General features: G+C 34.6%; 1 protein-coding gene and 1 long non-coding RNA gene across 4 annotated transcripts in view; one reads left to right on the top strand and one right to left on the bottom strand.

The window, feature by feature from the left end:
* Positions 1–2,454: 2,454 nt before the first annotated feature.
* The window catches only part of CYP46A1 (cytochrome P450 family 46 subfamily A member 1), a 44,960-nt gene continuing 26,761 nt past the window's right edge, over positions 2,455–20,653 (top strand). Inside the window, exons 1-6 of one of the 2 annotated variants that reach the window (XM_074291319.1) lie at positions 2,455–2,652; positions 4,538–4,618; positions 7,307–7,388; positions 8,951–9,024; positions 12,704–12,790; positions 17,202–17,340. In XM_074291319.1, the coding sequence (XP_074147420.1) occupies positions 2,510–2,652; positions 4,538–4,618; positions 7,307–7,388; positions 8,951–9,024; positions 12,704–12,790; positions 17,202–17,340 (606 nt within the window). In that variant the 5' untranslated portion in view covers positions 2,455–2,509. The remainder of the gene's footprint in view (positions 2,653–4,537; positions 4,619–7,306; positions 7,389–8,950; positions 9,025–12,703; positions 12,791–17,201; positions 17,341–20,653) is intronic. The other variant, XM_074291320.1, reaches the window with a different exon arrangement.
* LOC141556708 (uncharacterized) overlaps positions 2,582–20,653 on the bottom strand; it is a 51,041-nt gene continuing 32,969 nt past the window's right edge. For both annotated transcript variants that reach the window (XR_012486613.1, XR_012486614.1), the window contains exon 3: positions 2,582–2,715. This is a non-coding gene — a long non-coding RNA (uncharacterized LOC141556708). The remainder of the gene's footprint in view (positions 2,716–20,653) is intronic.

Genomic DNA, 20,653 nt, shown 5'->3' with positions numbered 1-20,653 from the left:
GACTGTCTTTTGACTCTTTTTGTATCCGTACTGATTAGCACAGTGCCTTTTTCAGTCATTTCTGATTTCAAGACCAGTGCTCTATTCACTGTCATCTAGCACTCCAGAGCTAGAATCTAAGTTACATTGTTACACAAGTCATCTAACATGATAGAAATCCTAGAAATAGTGTTAGAAGATTCTATACCTGAAATAGTAACATGCTTACTGTAGCAGTATCAGTAGGACATGAATACCCATTCCTACAATGCTACTATATTAATAACCAACCTTTCTCTCTCCAAATTAAAGTGAGAGGAGGATGTGCTATTCTTACAGAATCCTTACTCTTAGCAAAGAGTGTGTTACTCTTACAGAATCCTCATTTGTCAGACCAAATTGACTATGTAGTGACCAAATGTCAGGAGACCTGAATTTAAGTTTAGTTTGGCCAAGCCATGTGATTTTGAATAAGTTTTCTGTGACTCAGTTAGAAACTTGATTTCATAAAGTTGATTCCTTACAACGGAGTAGAAAAACCTGAAGCTGAAATGGATCTTAAAGATCCTATAAGGTTGATTGGCTGCTCATTTTACAGTTGCAGAAATTACTATATTACAGAGAGGTTTAGTTATTTGTCCAAGTTTATGCAGCTAATAAGTGGCAGAACTGGGGTTAGGATCTAGTATTACTGGCTCTAGATCCAGTCCATTTGGCCTTGATTAGTATGCTGTTTGATGAGATTTGTTCCCAATTTCATGACATTGATTAAAATAAATATTATAATTAATATACCATATGCATATAATATATTAATTATAACAATGTTAATTATACAACAATAATATATAGTCACATAATATATGATATACTATTATATAATACATAATAGTAGATGATATATAATGATTTATAATTATAATATATAATCATACATAATATAATGATTTAACATATAATATAATTATGTTTAATACACAATTATATTTTTATATATTATGCATAAAATATATAAAATCCTCTGGCTTTCAAAGCTGGTCATGACCTGTTCTTCCTGCCCACATTTCTCTGGCCTCCAATCTTATCCTATATCCTCTGTGATCCAATGACATTGGCCTTCTTGTTCCAGGAACAAGAAATTCCATCTCTAGACACTATTCCCACTGGATATCTTCCATGTTTGGAATTCTCTTCCTCCTCATCTCTGCCTCCTAGTTTTCCTGGATTCCTTCAAGTCCCCGCTAAAATCCCACCTTTTGTAGAAAAATTTTCCCATTTCCCCTGTCAACCCTTAGGAATCTTTGGGAGTCTTTTCCACGAGAAGTTTCTGACTCCCACACACCTCACCAGTTTCTAAGATAATTGCAAGGACACTTTTGCAACACAACTTCCCCTTCCATATATCCCAGTTTATGCCCTTTCTATTTCTCACGAGTAAACGCTATAATAATCCCTTCTCCTCCTCTATCCCCGAGGTGCTCCTGTCGGAGTAAGAAGTTGTCCTAAATTGCAATTCCCCAGCTTGAATAAACACCTTAGCTTATTTTACTGATTACCTAATTGATCTGAGTGAATTCTTGTACAGAATTTGATTCTCAGTGTTAGACCGTCCCTCTCTATTGAGAGCAAGGACTATCTTTTGCTTAGCACAGTGATTGTGGATGCATTGTAAATTCTTAATGTTCATTAAAGACTGACTAGAAGGAATAAATGATTGAGAAGAGTGTGAAGATGGAGAGGAATGTGTATGTGTGTGTGTACACATACCTACATATATGTATATGAATAAGAGGGGGTAACGACCAGAAGGACCTACACACTGAAGGATTGAAGTAATTTGCCTAGACGATAATCCGAGGCCGGATTCAAACGCTGAAAGAAATCCCAAACCCAATGCTCTACTCGCTCCTCCGTCCAGCTTTCCCTACATACAGGTAAGGGTTAGGTAACTCAGAGGTCGATACCTGGAGGGGACGAGGAGATGTGGAGGAGGGTTATTTGAGAGAAAATAGGGACAGAAAAGAGAGGATTGGGATTGGATAGGAATGAAGATATATGTACCTAGAATGGCGTAGAAAGGGGGGCCCAGTTAAAGAGGGAGCCGGGAAGGTTTGAGGGGCGGGAAGAGGATGGAATGAAAATAAGGTTAATACGTATCACTGGAAAAGCATGAAGGGCAGAGACTAGCTGTTACCAATAGAGAGCGACGAGTGATGTAAGTGATGGGAAGGAAGAATGGAGATGGGGCAAAGATTGAACAGGGAACTAGAATGACTTGCCTCCAGGCGGGATAGGAAAAGGGAGCGCAGTGGAAAGAAAGAGGCGGAGTAGAAAAGGAAACGAGTCTCGGAGAGAACGCGGAGGATCGAAATACCGCTTTAGTTTGGAAGGGGAGGGGAAGGCTGGAGACCAGAGGTGGGGACTGGGGCGGGGTTAGAGGCGGAGAATGAGAGATGCAACTTGATGGACAGGGTCAGAGGAGTTTTTTCCGTTCCTCTGACTCAGACTTCTTAAAGGCCTTAGATGAGTAATGGAGGTGGTGGCTAGCTGTCTGTGGGAGTCCTGGATCTTCCTCTTATTCTGCGGGCCGCTGCTTGCTTTCGGTTTCTATTGCGCCTACGTGCATTTCGTCCATCTGCGATATGACCACATCCCTGGGCCACCCAGGGCCAGGTGAGGACCTGGAGGTGGGAGGCATGAGGCCCAGTGGCTATTATGGGCCAAAGATCTGGGGTGCTGTGAGAATCAAATGACATAATAGAAGTATTTTACAAATCTCAAAAAACACTTATATAAACATCATCTGTTACTATTTATTATCATTATTAGTATCATTATTATTAATTAACCTCTGGCTGGTGAAGATTTCATTCTTCTGCCTCAGTGAGCTCAAGAAATGCTTATAAAGCAATATAGAGAAATTCTAGTAAATGTTGAACCTCCAGGCTCTTGGAGAGAAAATGTACAAATACACTTTTAAATCTAATCTGCATTATTAACATTTTCATGATGTCTAGATAAAAAACAAAACAACCAATTAAATTCTGAATTTTACACTCAAAATTTAACAGTCAGGGAGAGAGCTTGCTGTAGAAACCCTCCACAAGAAGAAGCTGAGATGTCCTTTTGAAATTCTTCCCATCTGACCAAGTCACAAAGTAGTAAACTGAAATCCAGAGTGGGGGAAGTGTTTACAATGGTGTTCAAATTATTTAGAGCAATAATTTTGATATAGTTTAATTTTATTTGATCTTTGACTCTAATTTTATTATTTTTAATTAACAATCATTTCTTTTCCTTTTCCCACTATTCCTCTTTCCCAATTAAAACAGAAAAAAAAAGAAAAAAACTTCTTAATAAATATCCATAGTCCGTCAAAGAAATTTCTCTCTTTAGCTATGTCCACAAATGTGTGGTATTCTGCATTTTGAGTCTGTCATCATTGGGTCCTTTGAAATTTTTTCTTTTTGTCATCACATTGATCAAAATCTTAAAGCATTTCAAAGTTGTTTTTCTTTATAGTATTTTCTTTACTATACAAGTTGTTTTGTTTTTGATCACCTTGCTCTCTAGCAATTTATAAAGGTCTTCCCATCATTCTTTGAAATTGTCCATTTCATCATATTCTTGCAATAATATTCACAAACTATAATTTATTTAATTATTCTCTAATAGATGAGTATCCCTTTAATTTCCATTTTTCCTTCCAACAAACCTCTTCCTAGCTATTAATGCTTGGATTCCTTCCTCAGTGAAAAGAGCTGCTATAAATGAAAAGCACCCTCTTTTCTCTTTCCTTGATCTATTTGGGGCATGAGTCTGGCAGTGACATAATTGGACTAAAGGGTATGCAGTTTAGTGACTTTTGGGGCATAGATCCAAACTGCTTTCAAGAAGGGCTGGATTATTTCACAGATTCACCAAGGAGTATATTGTGTTCATTTTTCTGAAGCCCCTCCAAATTTATAATTTTCCTTTTTTGATCGTCTTTATTATCTTTTGCTCTGTATGTGATAAAACCTCAAAATTGCTTAAATTTGCATTTTTCTAATATTAGTGTTTTGCAGCATTTTTCATGTGATTATTGATAGCTTAAATTTCTTCCTTTGAAAACCGCCTGTTCACTTCTCTATTGGGAAATAGGTCTTGTCATACATTTGAATTAGTTCTGTATATATCTTGAATATGTTTTAATTTTGTGAAACAGATTATAGAAATATGAGTTGTAATGATTATATTTAATTCTTTGACACAATTTTACAGATGCATCACTTTATTGTGTCAAATGGAGCCTATAGTTTATACTTAGCTGCATTTGTATGTATGTTGTTCACTGAATAAATTAAATAAATATTTTCCTGAATATGTTAAAACATAAGATCTGTTTTATTTGAGCATGGTATATATATGACTTATGATTTATTGGTGTAATTAAACTTTCAAATACCACCTACCTATGAAGATTGTGGACAAAAAATTACTCTAAGTACAAAAAAATGAATATTTTCTCTGTATCTCTAACTCCAATTTCTAGTAAATTTTGATTTTTTTTTTTCAGTTTCTTATTTGGACATTTATCTTACATCACAAAACAAAAATGGGACAATGGTAAAATTCGACAGGATGTATTTTTGGAATGGTGAGTTCTAATTTGTATGGTTGTATGTATGTGTTGTGTTTTAAAATAATTTTATTTTGTTTAAATATTTCCACATAAACCCTCTCTGGCTAACTCTTGTTGGTGTAGAATTGACCTTGGGTTTTCTAAGGCTATGACAGTCATGGAGAAAAAAGTTCTGGCTGGTTCAGGGAAAGTCTTTATACAAGAGTCTGATAATAGTTTCTGTCTTCAGTCCAAGCCAACTGATGGAGATCATCACTGGTAGGTTTGACACAAAATAATGTATATGAGGACCAAAGACACACAAAATGTACAAGTACGAAGGTGCTTCTGTACTTCTTGATGGTCATGTCAGTAGTGATGTCATTATTGATGGTCATATTAAATGTGGTGGGAGAGAATACTAAGATTCTAATGATTCTTTAGTTTGTGTTCAAACATTAATTTAACTGTTGGTATTATTAATGTGAGTTCTTTATCTAATAATCTATTAGAAGTAATTGAATTCATCTCACTGTATTCTCACTGTAAATGAAACCAGAAAACAAATATTACCAGACTCTCACCCACTTCTGGTATCTGTCTCTACCTAGAGCTTTCTCCAGTGCTCTGGAGGACTTTCTTTGATCAGACCCACCTCAAGTATCTAGCTCCTGTCCGTAATCTTTAAGCTGTACCTTTGCTTGTACTTGCCTGCTATAAATCTGGCATCCTAGACATTACAGGACTCAATATCACCACCTGCTTTGATAGTGGACTTTGAGGAAGGACCTTGAGTAGCCTTAATCACTCATGTCCCTCAACAAATTTCTTTCTAACCATTAATACTTGGAGTCGTTCCTCAATGGTTAGAATATTCCCAAAACTGTAAGACTTCCCTTTTGCAATGATTCTAAATCCCTGGCTGTCATTGTACAAATAGCAATCCTCATCTTATACTACTTATTTCTATATTCTTATCTCCTTTACATCTAACCTCAAAGTGACTGGCTCCAAATCTACCTGCCCCTTCTGCTGTGCTCTAGGGAGTACCTGCTCCATAGTTAACAAACTTGTTTTCATCTTAAACCTTTTTCTTTCTTATTCCCAATTTTTTTTTGGTGTTCACTGAGACTAGACTCCCTTCTGATGACATAGAATCCCTGGTGCCTTTTTCCAGCATTGGTTGCAGTTTCATTCATGCCCTCCATTCTTCAATTCCATCCCCTAAATGCCCTTCTCTCCCCAATTCATTTGGCATGATGGGTGATTCAGAATACATCTTGCCCCCAAGGAGCACTTCTAGACTCTCTCTCCATCATTATTACCAAGTACTTTCTTCTCATTTTGAAGTTGATTCAATTCAAATTTGTTAGCCAATCTTCTAGAAAAATTTGTCAACCAGATTCTAAAAACTATTATCCACCAATTCCCACAGATATTCTCATTCTTCATTGAATTTAGTGTCTGGATCATGGTTTTTCTTCTGCCTTTGTATAAAGGGATTCCAACATATATAGGGTGTCCAAAAAGCATCAGTTAAAGCTATTGAATGTTAAAGTGTTCCTTTTAAAAGTCTTAATGAAATTTTAAGTTTAATAATAGTATTAAATCTTGAAATTGTACTAAAAATTTGGAACACTTTGTGTATTGATTGTTATTGTTATTGTTCAGTTGTGTCCAATTCTTTGTGACCCTATTTAGGGTATTCTTGGCAAAGATATTAGAGTGGTTTTCTGTTTCCTTCTCCAGCTCACTTTACAGATGGGGAAACTGAGGCAATTAGGGTCAAATGATTTGCTCAGTGTCACACAGCTATTAAGTGTCTGAGGCTAGAGTTGAACTCTGGAAGACGAATCTTCCAAAGTTCAGGACCTGTCCTCTATTCAAGCATTATGTGCTCCAGTATGATCAGGCATTGCATTTCCAGGAAATGAGAAAGCATTGAAAAAAAGACTTTTGTGCAAAATTGTGAAATCAGTAAATACTTAATAAGAATTTGTAAAAACATTAAATTACGATTAAAAACTAGAGTATTATTTATAAGGTCTGATAATGTGTAATATCAAAGGAATATGATTTTTAAAAAGTTAATATTTTTTCAATCACATGTAAAGATAGTATTGAATATTCATTTTTGTAAGATTTTGAGTTTCAAATTTCCCCCCTTCCTTTTCTATCTCTCCCCTTCCCAAACAATCTGATATGTCACACAAGTACAATCATTTTAACATATTTCCATCTTAGTAAATGAAAAAAAAAATCAGAACAAAAGGGAAAAACTATTAGAAAGATAAAATTTTTTACAAAGTGAAAATAGTATGCTTCAATTTATATTTAGTCTTCATGTTCTTTCTTTGAATGTAAATGGCATTTTCCATCCCAAGTCTATTGGAATTGCCTTGCATTACTAGATGTGTGATCCTGGACAAGTCACCCTATTTGCTGAGAAGAGTTAAATCTATCATAGCTGATCATCATACAATATTGCTGTTACTATGTACAATGTTCTCTTGGTTCTGCTCACTTTACTCAGCATCAGTTCATATAAGTCAGTCAGCTCATCATTTCTTACAGAACAAAAATAAGGAATATGATATTTAGAAAATAAAGTACAGGAGTTTCTTTCCATTTCTGAAAAGCATTTTCACTTGACATCTGCAGAAATATTTCAAAAGGAGTGGATTCTTTTTTAATATAACCCTTTTCTCTCATTTTGCTCCACAGGGCCAAAGAATATGGACCAATTGTGCGTATAAATGTCTTTCACCGGGCCTCAGTGATTTTAACAAGTCCTGAGTCAGTCAAGGTATTTAAATTGAATCTATCTTCCACCAATTAGATAATAACAGACAAAGGACTGCATTTGGAGTCAAAAGAACTAAATTCAAATCTCAGCTTTTTCACTTATTTTTATCTGTATGACCTTGAATAAATTTTCTGACCCCCTTAGGCCTCTGTTTCCTTTTCTATAAAAGAAGAGGAGATAGATAATCTCAATTATCTCAAAAAGAATTTTCATCTTCTGAGAAGAAAAAACATGGAGGTAGCAAAAGGATATATAATTTTTTTAACCAAGGATAAATTTTAACATTTATCCCCAATCATTTTTATCTTGTTGGTTTTGGCCCAATCTTCTAGTCTGTCAAAATATTTTGAAATCTTAACTCTTGTCATTCATTGTATTAACTATTCCTTCAGACTTTGTCATCAACAACTTTCATTATCATACTATTAATATCTTTTAAAATAGTATTTTATTTTTCCAAATACATGCATAAGAGAGCTCTCAACATTTACTTTTGCAAAACCTTGTGTTCCAAATTTTTCTTCCTCTCCTTTCCCCTCTCCCCTCCCCTAGGCAGCAAGCAATCTGATATAAGTTAAATATGTCCAAGTCTTCTAAATATATTTCTATATTTGTCATTCTGCACATACACACAAAATCAATTCAAAAAGGGAAAAAAAACATAAGAAAGAAAAAACCAAACAAGGACAACAACAAAAAGCTGAAAATACTTTGCTTTGATCCACATTAAGTTTTCATAGTTCTCTCTCTGAATGTGGATGGCACTTTCCATTACAAATCTATTGGAATTGTTTTGGCTTAAATTTTGAGGATCCAAGATTTTTTTTATTTCCTGATAAAACACGGGAAGAGATTGTCACTTGCATTTACATATCTACCTACCTACCTACACACACACACACAAAATTATTATTATACTAGTTACTCAAGGGCAGCTAGGTGGTACACTGGATAGAGTGACAGACTTTGAATCATGAAAACTTGTCATTTTTCATGTAATTATTGTTTTGTCAGTTTAGTTGTGTCCAACTCTTCATTATCCCATGTTCTCTTGGTCAAGATACTGGAGGGTTTGCCATTTCCTTTTCGAGCTTATTTTCCAGCTGAGAAAACTGAGTTAAGCAGGGTTAAGTGACTTACCCAGAATTACACAGCATGGATCCTCCTGACTCCAGACCCAAAACTCTACTTCACCCTTTAAGTTGTCCATGTAATTGCTCCTTTGTAAAACATAATCTATGAGTGTTTCAATATGGATCTATGGTCTCATCTATGTGGATAATATTTTCAATGATACAGATCACAGTTTCTCTTTGTCTGGTTATCCTATGTGATTCTTGTCCATGATGCCCTTTAATCTGCCAAGAGGCAGTTATCTAAAGTGATTAATATTAGTTAGTGGGTGCCTTTACTTTGTTCTCTTCATATTGTGTGAATACCAGTGAAGCAAATAGATTGCCCATTAATTAGCTTTTACTCTCTTACTATCTTTAGAGGAAGAATAAGAAATATGAAGATGTGTTATACTATTAAAAGAAAAAAATAATCATTTTGTTCTTTAGGTATTCCTGATGAACCCCCAGTACAAAAAGGATCCCCTTATCTACTCGAAGATACAGAATTTGTATGGTGAAAGGTAAAAGATATTATAACAAAATATATTTGAGATGAGTAGAAAAGATTGATGGTTCAGTCATTCCCTGGATACCATATCCCTAGGATCAAATAAATTCAATTTGGTACAACAGATGTTTTTAAATGTCTATTGTGTTTAGGGCATACAGTACTGAACAATTGTTTGAGTCCTGATTGACTCAGATTGAAATTAATAGCAGCCATTTCTGCTCTGACCAGAAATCCTGAAAGTCTTTTCCTCCCATATTTATTTATTTATCTAGATTTTTTGTTTTTGGACTAGGTGACAGAAGAGATTCTTTGCCTCAATTGCTATCTGACCTTAATCACTGAATGGGTACAGCCTCAGTCAAACTGAGACCTGTTGAAGACCTTAGCTTAAAAAACACCAAGGTCTCCCCTTGTATCCAGGGCCATCTCTAATTGTCCTGATCTATATCTGGCCACCCCAGATGTCTCTGGAGAGGAAAGGGGACAGGAGACCTTGAACAGCTTCCCTTACTTAAATCCAAATCACTTGTATGTCATGGTTTTACCTCTTTGATGTCATGGTCTTCTTCAAGAATGAAGGACAAACAACAACAAACATTGAAAGGCAAAACCACTCCTATTTTTAAAGACTTTCAATTTCTATAGATTATGTTACAAGTTAAATTGGAGTTAAACTGTCTAGGAGATTTTGAGTAGTTTAACAGATCAAAGAAGGAAATTTTTATTTTATTTGGGGAGACTTGGGAGGGATTTATGAAAAAGTCAGTGTCAAAGGTAGACCTTTAAGAAAAAGACTTATAATACGAACAATGATAATAGCTGATATTTTTTATAGTGCTTTAAAATTTACAAAGCATTTTATAAACATCTCATTTGATCCTTTCAAAAATCTTATAAGATAGGCATTACAGGCATTATCATTCCTATTTTACAGATATGGAAACTGAGGTTCAGAGCAGTTAAATGACTTCCTCATAGCCATACAACTGTTCACTGGCAGATATAGATGTGAACTTAGATTATTCCGACAATTTAAATCTAGGAAACTAAATTCACTACATCAAACTTGGCTTCAATAGGTAGAGAATAAAAGTTAGAAGCAGTCATTCTAGGCATAGGGAATGGAATGTGTATTGAGAAATTAGATATAATAATTGGTAGCATTTATATAATGCATTCATGTATGCAAAGTACAACAAATATTATCTAATTTTGTTGATGTTCAGAAGGAGACCCAAAAAAAGTTGGGGTCATAGACCGGTGTCACACGGTATCTCAAAAGAATTTGGACACTTGAATCCATCTCCAAGTCAAGGGACAAAGTTTATTGTCATTGTAATGCTAATTGAAGCAGGCTAAGTTCCAAAAGAATTTAGCAAAGAACCAAGAGAAAGAATATAAATTTACAGGACAAAGTTAGAGAGACCAGAGCCTCATGTTATTTATTTACTAATTTTCTAGTTTACAGATAAGTTTGAGGAGTGGTCTATTCACTATTGAACTTGGTTATTACTGACCAACAGATTATCCATCTGACAGTAATGTTGCTTTTAAGGCCAGAAAACTTTAGAATCATTGACATATTGTTAGAACAATAGCACTGTTATTAGTTAAGTAGATGAATGAGAAAATCTCCGTTTAAAGATTTATTATATCTACAAGGTCTCTTAAATGTCTTACTGAAGCTTTAAGCTATCAAAACTATTTAAACTATTGAAGTTTGAAGATGCACTAAGATTTTTGGGGCACCCTGTAGAGATGGTAGCAATAAAATCAACAGGACTTTCTGTTTGATTGAATGTTGGCAGTAAAAGGAATGAGTCCATGATTCTAGAATTTTTAGTGTAAGTAACTGGATTTTGGTGGCACTAAAATAAGTAAGAAATAAGGAAGTTAGGAAGAGTTACAAACTTTCAGGGAAAGATAATGGTTCTGTTTTAAGCTGTGTTGGAGTTTGATGCCTTAGGGGACATCTAGTTTGAGATATCCCATAAGAAATTGGACATGTGTTTTTTCTTCTGGAAAAGGGAGTAAGGATGTATGGAATGATCAATAAGGTAATGCAAGGAGCAGCTAAGTTGATGTAGTGGATAGAGTACCAGCCTTGAATTCAGGAGGACCCAAGTTCAAATCTGGTCTCAGACACTTAACACTTCCTAGCTGTGTGACCCTGGGCAAGTCACTTAACCCCAGCCTCAGGGAAAAAATAAAATAAAATAAGATAATGCAGAAGCAATTTGTTAAAAATAGATGATTGTTTAGTGTTATGCTTGATGGATGAATAGGTTAGCTCTTTCTTACAGTTCTTTAAAACAATATTCCCATGCCCTTCACTGTCTTAGAAAGAATAATAGAATGAGTATAATTTAATTTTCTTTGAGAATTCTAGATTTTGGAGTTTTCCCATGTAATCACTGGGAACCTCATTCCTCTTTTTGAGACTAGAGGTGCACTGCATTCAATATGTCCTTGTTGTTATTACTACTGTTTGCTGCATTTTTATTTTTTACTTTTTATTTATTTAATATTTTTATTTTCCCAGTTACATATAAAATAATTTTTTAATATTAAAAAAACTTTGAGAAAGAAAATTCTTTCCCTTCTCCCCATCCTCAGCCCACATTAAGAAAGAAATGTTATGCAAAACATTTCATAAAAATCATATTATGAAAGAAAACAGAACTCTCCTTCCCTAAAGATACCCTTAAGAAAAAATGAAAAGAAAGAGACAGGGGCAGAGACAGAGAGACAGAGACATATTTGTATTCAGACATAATCAGTTCTTTCTCTGGGTATGAATAGGATTTTTCTTCTTAGTCCTTCTGAATAGAAATGGATCATTGTATTGCTGAGATTAGAAAAGTCATTCACTTGCTGAAGTTTTAGACAATGTTTTTTTCCAGTGGAAAATAAAGAAGCAAACACGAGAGAGAGGTAAGGAGAAGCAGTATGGTAAGATGGGACTTGAGCACTTCCTAACTCTGAAATTTTGGTCATAAACTTTTCTGCCCAAATTTCTGTTAATTGTATTTCAGTTTCCTTATCTGTAAAACAAAAATATTATTTGCACAACCTATTTTCACAGTGTGTCACAACATTTTTGTAAGCTGCAAAGCTCTTTAGAAATATGGTCATTATTATTATAATGAAATGGTGGCAACTGAAGTTGGGAAGATTCATTTTCCTGAATTCAAATTTGACCTCAGACAAACCTGTGTGACCCTGGGAAAGTCACTTTATCTTGTTTGCTTCATTTTCCTAACCTGGAAAATGAACTGGAAAAAGATATGGTCCAAATGGGCTGGACATGACTGAAGAAGAACAACAGATCTCCATTGACATCCTCCTCCAATGTTCCTTCTGAGGTGGAATTGAACCTGCCTTTCCAAGGCTTTACCAAGAAAGTCCAGGTTTTGTTGGCTCTTGAAAATCCAGAAAGACTTTGAATCTGGGTCTAGTTATGGGTCATGTGTCTGTTGCCTGAGGACTGACACACACATATATATATATATATATATATATATATATATATATATATATATATATATATATATATATATATATATATAGTCCACTAGGTTTTGTTTTGGGGGCTTTTTTGGACCATAGCAACTCATCAAGATTATGTATTAAGGGACACAGATATGTAATGATCTGCAATATTTCTTTTTTTTCTTTGTGTTTCTAAGGTTTTTAGGAAGAGGTTTGGTGTCAGAATTGGATCATGAATTGTGGTACAAGCAGCGGAGAGTTTTGGATCTAGCATTTCACCGAAGGTGAGTAGGTAGTAAAGGATAGTATAAATCATTTATATATCCATGTTGAAATCACAGAAGTTCAAGACTAGGATAACTGGAATTACAATGACTATATAGTGTTTCTAGTTTGCCCTAAAATGATCTTTTTATTACTTCTGGCCATAGTGGAGATAAAACTATTTCCTATTAGAGAAAAGACTTGACATGCTAACTTAGGAGAAGGCAGAGATGATAAATGGAGTTGGGAGTAAGGTATCAGATTAGGTAAAGAAAAACAAATTTTTCTTTTAATTAATGACACTAATTTGGGAGCTAGTATTGATATGATTGGTAGCAGTGCAGTTGTGAGAATTGGGGTGGGGAATCCCCTCTGGTCTGTGCAGGTCCAATGTGAAAGAATTTGCGAACCCAAAAAGTGTGAATGGCAAAAGGGATTTTTATTGGCACTGAGAAGTCAGCTTTGTTAGGAAGACAGACTCTTCAGTGGCAAGGTCCTGTCAGAGAAATAACAGAAGTTATCATTGAGAAGAGGGTATCTTCAGAGCAGGCAAGAGTCCTGGCAGACAGCTGTGCCAAGAAGAGAGGTTCCTTGGCAAGGTATTATCATGCATCGGACTTCTGCAGAGATTTGGAGTTCAAAATTGTCTTTTATTGGAGGTCTGGGGCTAGGGCTTCCATTGAATGAGATTCCTTTAATGTTGTCAATGCCCCCAGGCCTAGATTTCCTGTTGAAAAGAGAATGCTTATCTTGAAGTGTCAAGCCACTCAACAGGAATATCAGGCCCAGATCTTCAACTGAATAAAATCATTTTGAAGAGTTTTTCCCAGAGTCTTGGGAATTTCCTGAAGGGAATCTGGGCCACTCCCAAAAGATCAATGGAGAGTGATTTGACCAAGATCCCCAATTGAATGAAGTCACTTAACTTGTGGGGGAAGATATTCTTTCCCAGAGGAGGGTCCAAGTCTCCAAAATCTCCCTTCTTTTACAGATTAAAAGGGACACAGTTTCAGAGTTCGTCCTCATCAGTATGGCATGGAAGAAAGAGCACGATACCTAATTTTGATTACTATGTCTGACTGGTTATATTATTGATTACTATGTTACTGGTTATATGATCCTAAAAATATAATTTCTCTACTTTGAATTTCTTTCTTTCCCTGCCAATAGAGAGGTTGGATGGTATTTTTGCTAAAGTGTCCTTTGGCTCTAAGATTTTATGATTCTAAGTATCTAGTATGTAATGGATGGCATGAGGAATACTAAGGGATAAAAGGCATGATTACTGAAATTAGTTTCTTTAAGGAGATGAACAAAAATAACTAAAGATGGATTATGTACTTGGGTCTTCCACCCTCTAAAGATGACTATTTCTTGGACTTCATTCTATCTTCAGATCCTTTCTTTGTTTGTTGAATCTAATTAAACTGGTAATTTTATCCAGTACCACAGGTTCAGTTATTATTTCAATGGAGATAACCTCATATCCATATATCCAGATCAAATCTCTCTCTCCTGAAATTCCAGCCCCTCCTTGGCATCTGTTGCGTAAATAGTCTAACTAAACTCAACAATATGTATTTTTTAGTTTAGGTTGGTTTTGATTTGTTTGAGTTTTTTGGGAGAGTGGGGGCTAGAGGATGAGGCTACAGAGTATCAAATCAAAGGGCAGGAGCAGAAAGAGCATAATACTATAGAGTAAAGTTAACAAGTACTTTTCTATAAAAGTGGAATTTACATTACAAATTTATGTAAAATGAAAACTGTACATATAATTAATGGGGGAATTTCTAGAGAATAAGAGCACTAACAATTAGCAGGAGCAGGAAGCTGAGGTCAGGAAACAAAAGAGTCTTTACAAAAGAGTTAATCTAAACAAAGATCAAAAGGTGGAAGATGGAATGGAAAGTCCTGAATCAGATAATTTGGCTGATCAGTCCAGCCAAACACTGCAACACTGAAGAATGTGCCCTAGGTAATTGCCTACTGGCTCAGCTCATAATTTCAAGACATTTCAACATATTAAATACTAAACAAAAGGCCTGGAGTGAATGGTTATCTGATAACTACACATAACAACACACTTTAGGGTCAGAACTCTTTTAGAGTTAACTCAAAAATCCAGACTTTCAATAAAATCTGGACTTTTGTAATCTGCATCAGTTCAAGGATACCTGTAGGGGGAGAAAATGTAGTCCCTTCCTTCCTTCCTTCCTTCCTTCCTTCCTTCCTTCCTTCCTTCCTTCCTTCCTTCCTTCCTTCCTTCCTTCCTTCCTTCCTTCCTTCCTTCCTTTCTTCCTTTTGTCTTCCCTCCTTCCTTCCCTCTCTCCTTCCCTCCTTCCCTTCCTCTCTCTCTCTTATTCTTTCAAAGGAATTAGCTGGAGATTATTTACATTTCATATAGGCCAAAACTCCATTCTGGAACCTTTCTTTGGATCTTCTTAGACTGTCCCAAGAGGATCACTATTCTATTTTAGACACTCTACATTTTCCTCCAGGCACAATTTTGTCTTGTTTGTGGGGGAAATCTGGAGAATTTGGAATTTTCTGACCTACTCCACCATCTTCCCAGAATTCTCTTCAGAGATGGGAGTGGGAGTAGTTTCATAGAATTCAGTCAACAATATGAAGAGCAGATACCTATATCTATGGAAATAATTGTAAGATCAGCCTTGGGTTGAATCAGACTTTGACCCTCCCTCCCTTTTTCCCTTCTTCACTGCTCAAAAATACATCCAATAGAGGTATCAGATAATACTTTGCTTCTTTACCAACCATAATGCTCAAAACCCCCTAAACATGGATCTGCAAATTACCGTGATAATTAATATTTTATTTGCTTCATCCATCATAATCCTTGGTGACAATCACAGAAGAAAATTTAGGCTTGAGGTTATGAAAAACTTCCTAACAATTACAATTAGGCAAAAGTGAAATTACAATTAGGAAAAGGAGAAAATGGGTTCTCTCCCATTGGGGAATGGCAAACAAAGACTAAGGGGGAAGGGAAGGTGACTTAGTGGGTCAAAGGGCAATCACAGTTTTATAAGTCTCTTGAGCTATAGTTCCAAATTGTTCTCTAGAATAGTTGGATCATTTCACAGGATCTTGTTGTTGTGTACAATAGTTATTATTATTTTTTGATTCTACTCATTTCACTTAGCATGAGTTCATCAACATTCATTTTTGTAGAATTTTTGAGTTCCAAATTTTTTCTCCCTCCCTTCTTTTCCTCTCTTCTTCCCAAGATAGCAAGCAATCTGATGATATAGGTTACACGTATACAATCATTTTAAACATATTTCCATATGAGTCATTTGGTGAAAGAAAATTAGAATGAAAGGGAAAATAATGAGAAAGAAGACAGAAAAGGATGAAAATAGTGTGCTTTAACCAGATGATTTTTCTTATTATTTTTTCTAACTATTAAATAATTTTTTGTATTGCTGTTTTAAGAGCTAGTTTTGGGGGTCTCTAAGTTTTTGGTACTTTCAAGGTAGTATGATTCAAGGAAAGGTGTGGTAACTGTTCTCCTGGCCTGTGTTCTGGTCTTCCTGGTTCCCAGAAAAAGATCTTATTTCCCTGTGCCTGAAAATACTATTTTTCCTTTTTGCCTTGGAATTCTGATCAGAGACCTGCTCTCTTGAAGATACAAATTCTAGTGCTCTTTTTTGTCCTGAAACAGCAACATAGACCTGCCCTTAAATAGGCAGTGCAACAAGATTCTGCATCTAGTGCCAGCAAAGGGTTAATTATAATTGATTTCTGACAAGTTATTCAATCCCTTTATCATCTATCTGTGGATTGAGAACTCTTGGAAGCTGCTGCCACTTGCAGCTGCCTCTAAAGTCTACTTATAGCTACTGTGGCTGAACTGCAATTTGGCCAGTTACAATAAGGTGTTAAACCTTTCCTGCTGAAGTCTTAAATTGTCTTAGGCTGTCAAAATATCTTACTCCAATCTTTTTCATTTATTTATTTATTTATTTATTTGTTTGTTTGTTTGTTTGTTTGTTTTGCCACTCCAGAATTCAACTTAAGGCATAACTTTAAAGTTGTTGGGAGAGGAATATTGGGAGAATTCAGTTAAATTGCTGCCTGTACTACATTATCTTAGCTCTGCTTCATGTTTCCAATATTGATATTGTGTAGTTCTCTAATTCTAAAGTTCCTCTCAAGTCGGGCATTCTGTGTTTTATTTGAATTATAAACTGCTTTTTGAATTATGAACTACTACCTGTCCTTTCTCTTCTCCCTCCCCTTCCCCTTTTCTTCCCTCTCCCTCTTCCTTCTCCTTCTCCTCCTCCTTCCCCTTCTCTTCCTTCATACTACTTCTCTAACTAGCATTTTGTGATGTCTCTTATTTGTCTAACTGGCAAATGTTATTAGCTATATTTTTATCATATAGTATAATTATGCTTTTTTTTTTAGTTACTTGATGAGCTCGATGGGAACAATTAATGAAAAAGTGGAGCAAATGATGGAAACTCTGGAAGCCAAGGCTGATGGGCAGACTGAAGTATGCATGCAAGATGTGATATGCTCAACCATTTATAATTTATCTGCTAAGGTAACTTTTCTATCATTCTGTCAGTAAGCAGAGAATGAAAAAGCAATTTACTTATTTTTTTCTTTTCATTTTTATATTTTGGCCAAGACAACCTGATTTCTCCATTATAGTCAGAAAATGTAAATTTATTTATCAATATGTACATTATATAAATATATACAAAATATCTATATTTTTGGTCACTCTGCTGTTTTATTAGTAAAATAGTGTGGAAAAAAGATTCAGTGCATTACGTTCTGAATTCAGGGCTGCCAGAGAGAAATAGTTGTTAATTAAATTATTCTGCTTAGAGAAAAATCTAAGGGAACACAAATTCATCCTGCCATTAGTGATCTCTATTTTTCTCTGTCTGTCTGTCTCTCTCTGTCTCTCTCACCTGAACCATTTTCAAGTTACAATTTGTAGTATCCTCACATAAAGATTAAATTCCAAATACGAGAAATATAATCACAGAACTCAGGTGAGACTTCAGTAAATAGTTTTGATTCATCAAACAGAACATGTCCATGTATGGTAGAGAATCATTTAATACATCCTCTCTAAGAAAGGAATTCTTACCTGAGGTCCAGTAACTTTTCTAAATAGTTTAACTCTATTTTAGTACAATTAATTTCCCTTGTAATTCTATGCACTTTATTGTCCGTATTTTAAAACATTATTCTGAGAAGTGGTCTGAAGCTTCCCCAGATTGTTAAGGAATCCTTGGTAGAAAAGAGATGACTCTTTTCTATAAGGATTTTCTTTTCTAGCTGGTTAAAGATAAACTGAAGAGATTTTTTTTAAAGAAAAATTTTACTAGTTTTTTATGTTTATTTAAAGCTAAATACAAAATACAAAAACGCAAAATAAAATATATAGAAAAAGGAAAAACAAAATAAAATAAGACATTGTCAGGTGCAATATGTAACAATAACTTTCCATTTCAAGAAAGCATATATAGTAATAGAATACATCATATTTATAATTGCCCATCTTTTCCTTGCTTCCTCGTAGTTTACGCTCTGCTGTGCACTTTTTACTTTATTATTTTTTCCCCTTTAATCCCTCCTTCCACTTCCCCCAAGCAGGCTACAATTAAGCATGGATATATTTTTATATATGTGTGTGTATGTGTATATGTATGTATTTATATATATATATATATGTGTATGTATACAAATATTCACATCCACCTATCCACATACATACATAGATATACACATACATATACATATGCATTACATATATGTATATATATGGCCATGCATCTAGAAAAATATTGATTGCCATATAATGTTCATTTCTCTCTTGATTAAATCTGTAAGTTTGACTTTGAGATCAATTAGCTCTATTTTTTTCTAATAAGTTCTACTCCTTATCCTTGTTATTGTGTTTGTGTATATCTCTTATTTCTTATCCCTGATAACTCTTGTACTGCTTAATTTGCTTTACTATTACTTAATCTCCCTCCATCCACATATCCTTCACTTATCTTCTCCCCTACTCTTTCCTTCCCTCTTTATTCCTTTCCTATTAATCTACACAAGTTATTTCTTTCCCATTAATGTATATATACTTCTATACTCCACCTTATCCTATTCCCTCTTCCCTTATTTCTTCATAAATTTTATAAATTTCTTCATAATTTTTTTATAAATTTATAAATATCCTTCATGATATATACATGTATTGTTCCCTATTTAACTCACTCCCTATGTGAGTAGGTTTTTAGAATTACCAGAGCTCCTCCCCATCAAATGCCTTTGTATTATTTCTTTCTCTGTACCTCATTTGTATAAAATAATTACTATTTTTACCTTTTCATTGACAGCTATGCTTTTAAAAGTCAGATAATACTCAACTCTTTCCCAATCATTCTTTTTAACTACCTTCCCAATTACTGATGTCAATCTTAGACATGTGGTTTACATTTCCATGTATAAAATATAAACGGTTTGTCCTTGTTGAGTCCTGTGGTGACCTTGTTAGCAGTCTGGATACCTTAGAATCAGCCAGAGTCAGGATAAACAAAAGTCTTTAATCTTGGTCTTTAACAGTAGAAGTCAAGGGGATGGATGCAGAATCTCCTCTACCTCACCTCCTCGTCTCCTGCCCAGAGTCAGTCTATCTAGTCTCACTGCACTTCCTAGTCCCTCCCACAATTCTCTGTATACATCTAATGATTGGGCCAGCACAAAATAGTGGGAAGGGCCATTTTCCAAGCATATTCTTATAGAGTATTGTCTAATTGGTAATTACCCTCAAGTGCTCGATTGTCCAATCTCAATGCATTGACTCAAGAGTTTCAGCCCTTTACAGAGTCCTTTGAAATTGGTCTTTATTGTTGGCTCTTGCATATTAAATTTTCTATTGAATTCAAGTTTGGTTGAGACAAAATCTGCAAAATCTGTGAGTTCACTGAATGTCCATTTTAGGGCATTCAGTATTATAGTTAGTTTTGCTGGACATGATATTTTTGACCACTTCATCTTTTTAATTGTTAATATATAGTATTCTAGGACTTGTGTTTTTTTTATTGTAGCTGCTGATAAATCCTGTACAATTCTTATTGTAGTTCCAGAATATTTGAATTTTGTTTGTTTGTTTCTTGTAAAAAAATTTTTTTTGACCTAAAGTTTTTGAAATATAGCAATATGTATTTTCCTTGTAGGATTTCTTTGAGGTGGTAATGGGTAGATTTTTTTTCTATTTCTATAATAATTATATTATTTATAGCATGAAGATTCTTTTTTAAGTTTTCAGGTAGTCCAATTATTCCTATGTTTTCTCTTCTTAATCTGTTTTCCAGATTTGTTGTTATTCTTATAAAATGTTGCATGTTCTCTTCTATTTTTTCATTCTTTATATTTTGTTTTGTTATTTCTTGGTCTCATAATATAACTGGCTTCCCCTTGTCCAATTCTAATAGTCAAATAATTATTTTCTTCTTTAAGTCTCTGGATCTTTTTTAGCTGTTTGACTTTTCATAACTTTCTTGTTTTTCTAGGATGGTTCTCAGGTTTTTTTTCTTTTTAGTTTTTTCTCAATCTCTTTTGTTAGATTTTTAAAGTTTTGGAAGGTTTTTTTTTTTTAGTTCTTTTATAAATTCTTTCTGGGCAGGTAGCCATTTAATGTTAGTTTTTGGGTAGAAGAGGCTTTTTTACTTCAATGTTCTTCTCTGAAGATAAATCCTGATCTTCCCTATTCCCATAGTAAGTTTCTATGGTTGAGTTCTTTCTAAGTTGCCTACTTATTTTTAAAAAATAAGAACTATTAGTATAAGCACCTTTAATAGAATGGAGTGTCTTTATCATCACTTGAGCTCCCCACTCTG

Source organism: Sminthopsis crassicaudata, chromosome 2 (assembly GCF_048593235.1).
Source record: "Sminthopsis crassicaudata isolate SCR6 chromosome 2, ASM4859323v1, whole genome shotgun sequence".
NCBI lineage: Eukaryota > Metazoa > Chordata > Mammalia > Dasyuromorphia > Dasyuridae > Sminthopsis > Sminthopsis crassicaudata.
Note: the sequence above shows the minus strand (reverse complement) of the source record. Positions and strands in the feature narration are given on the sequence as shown.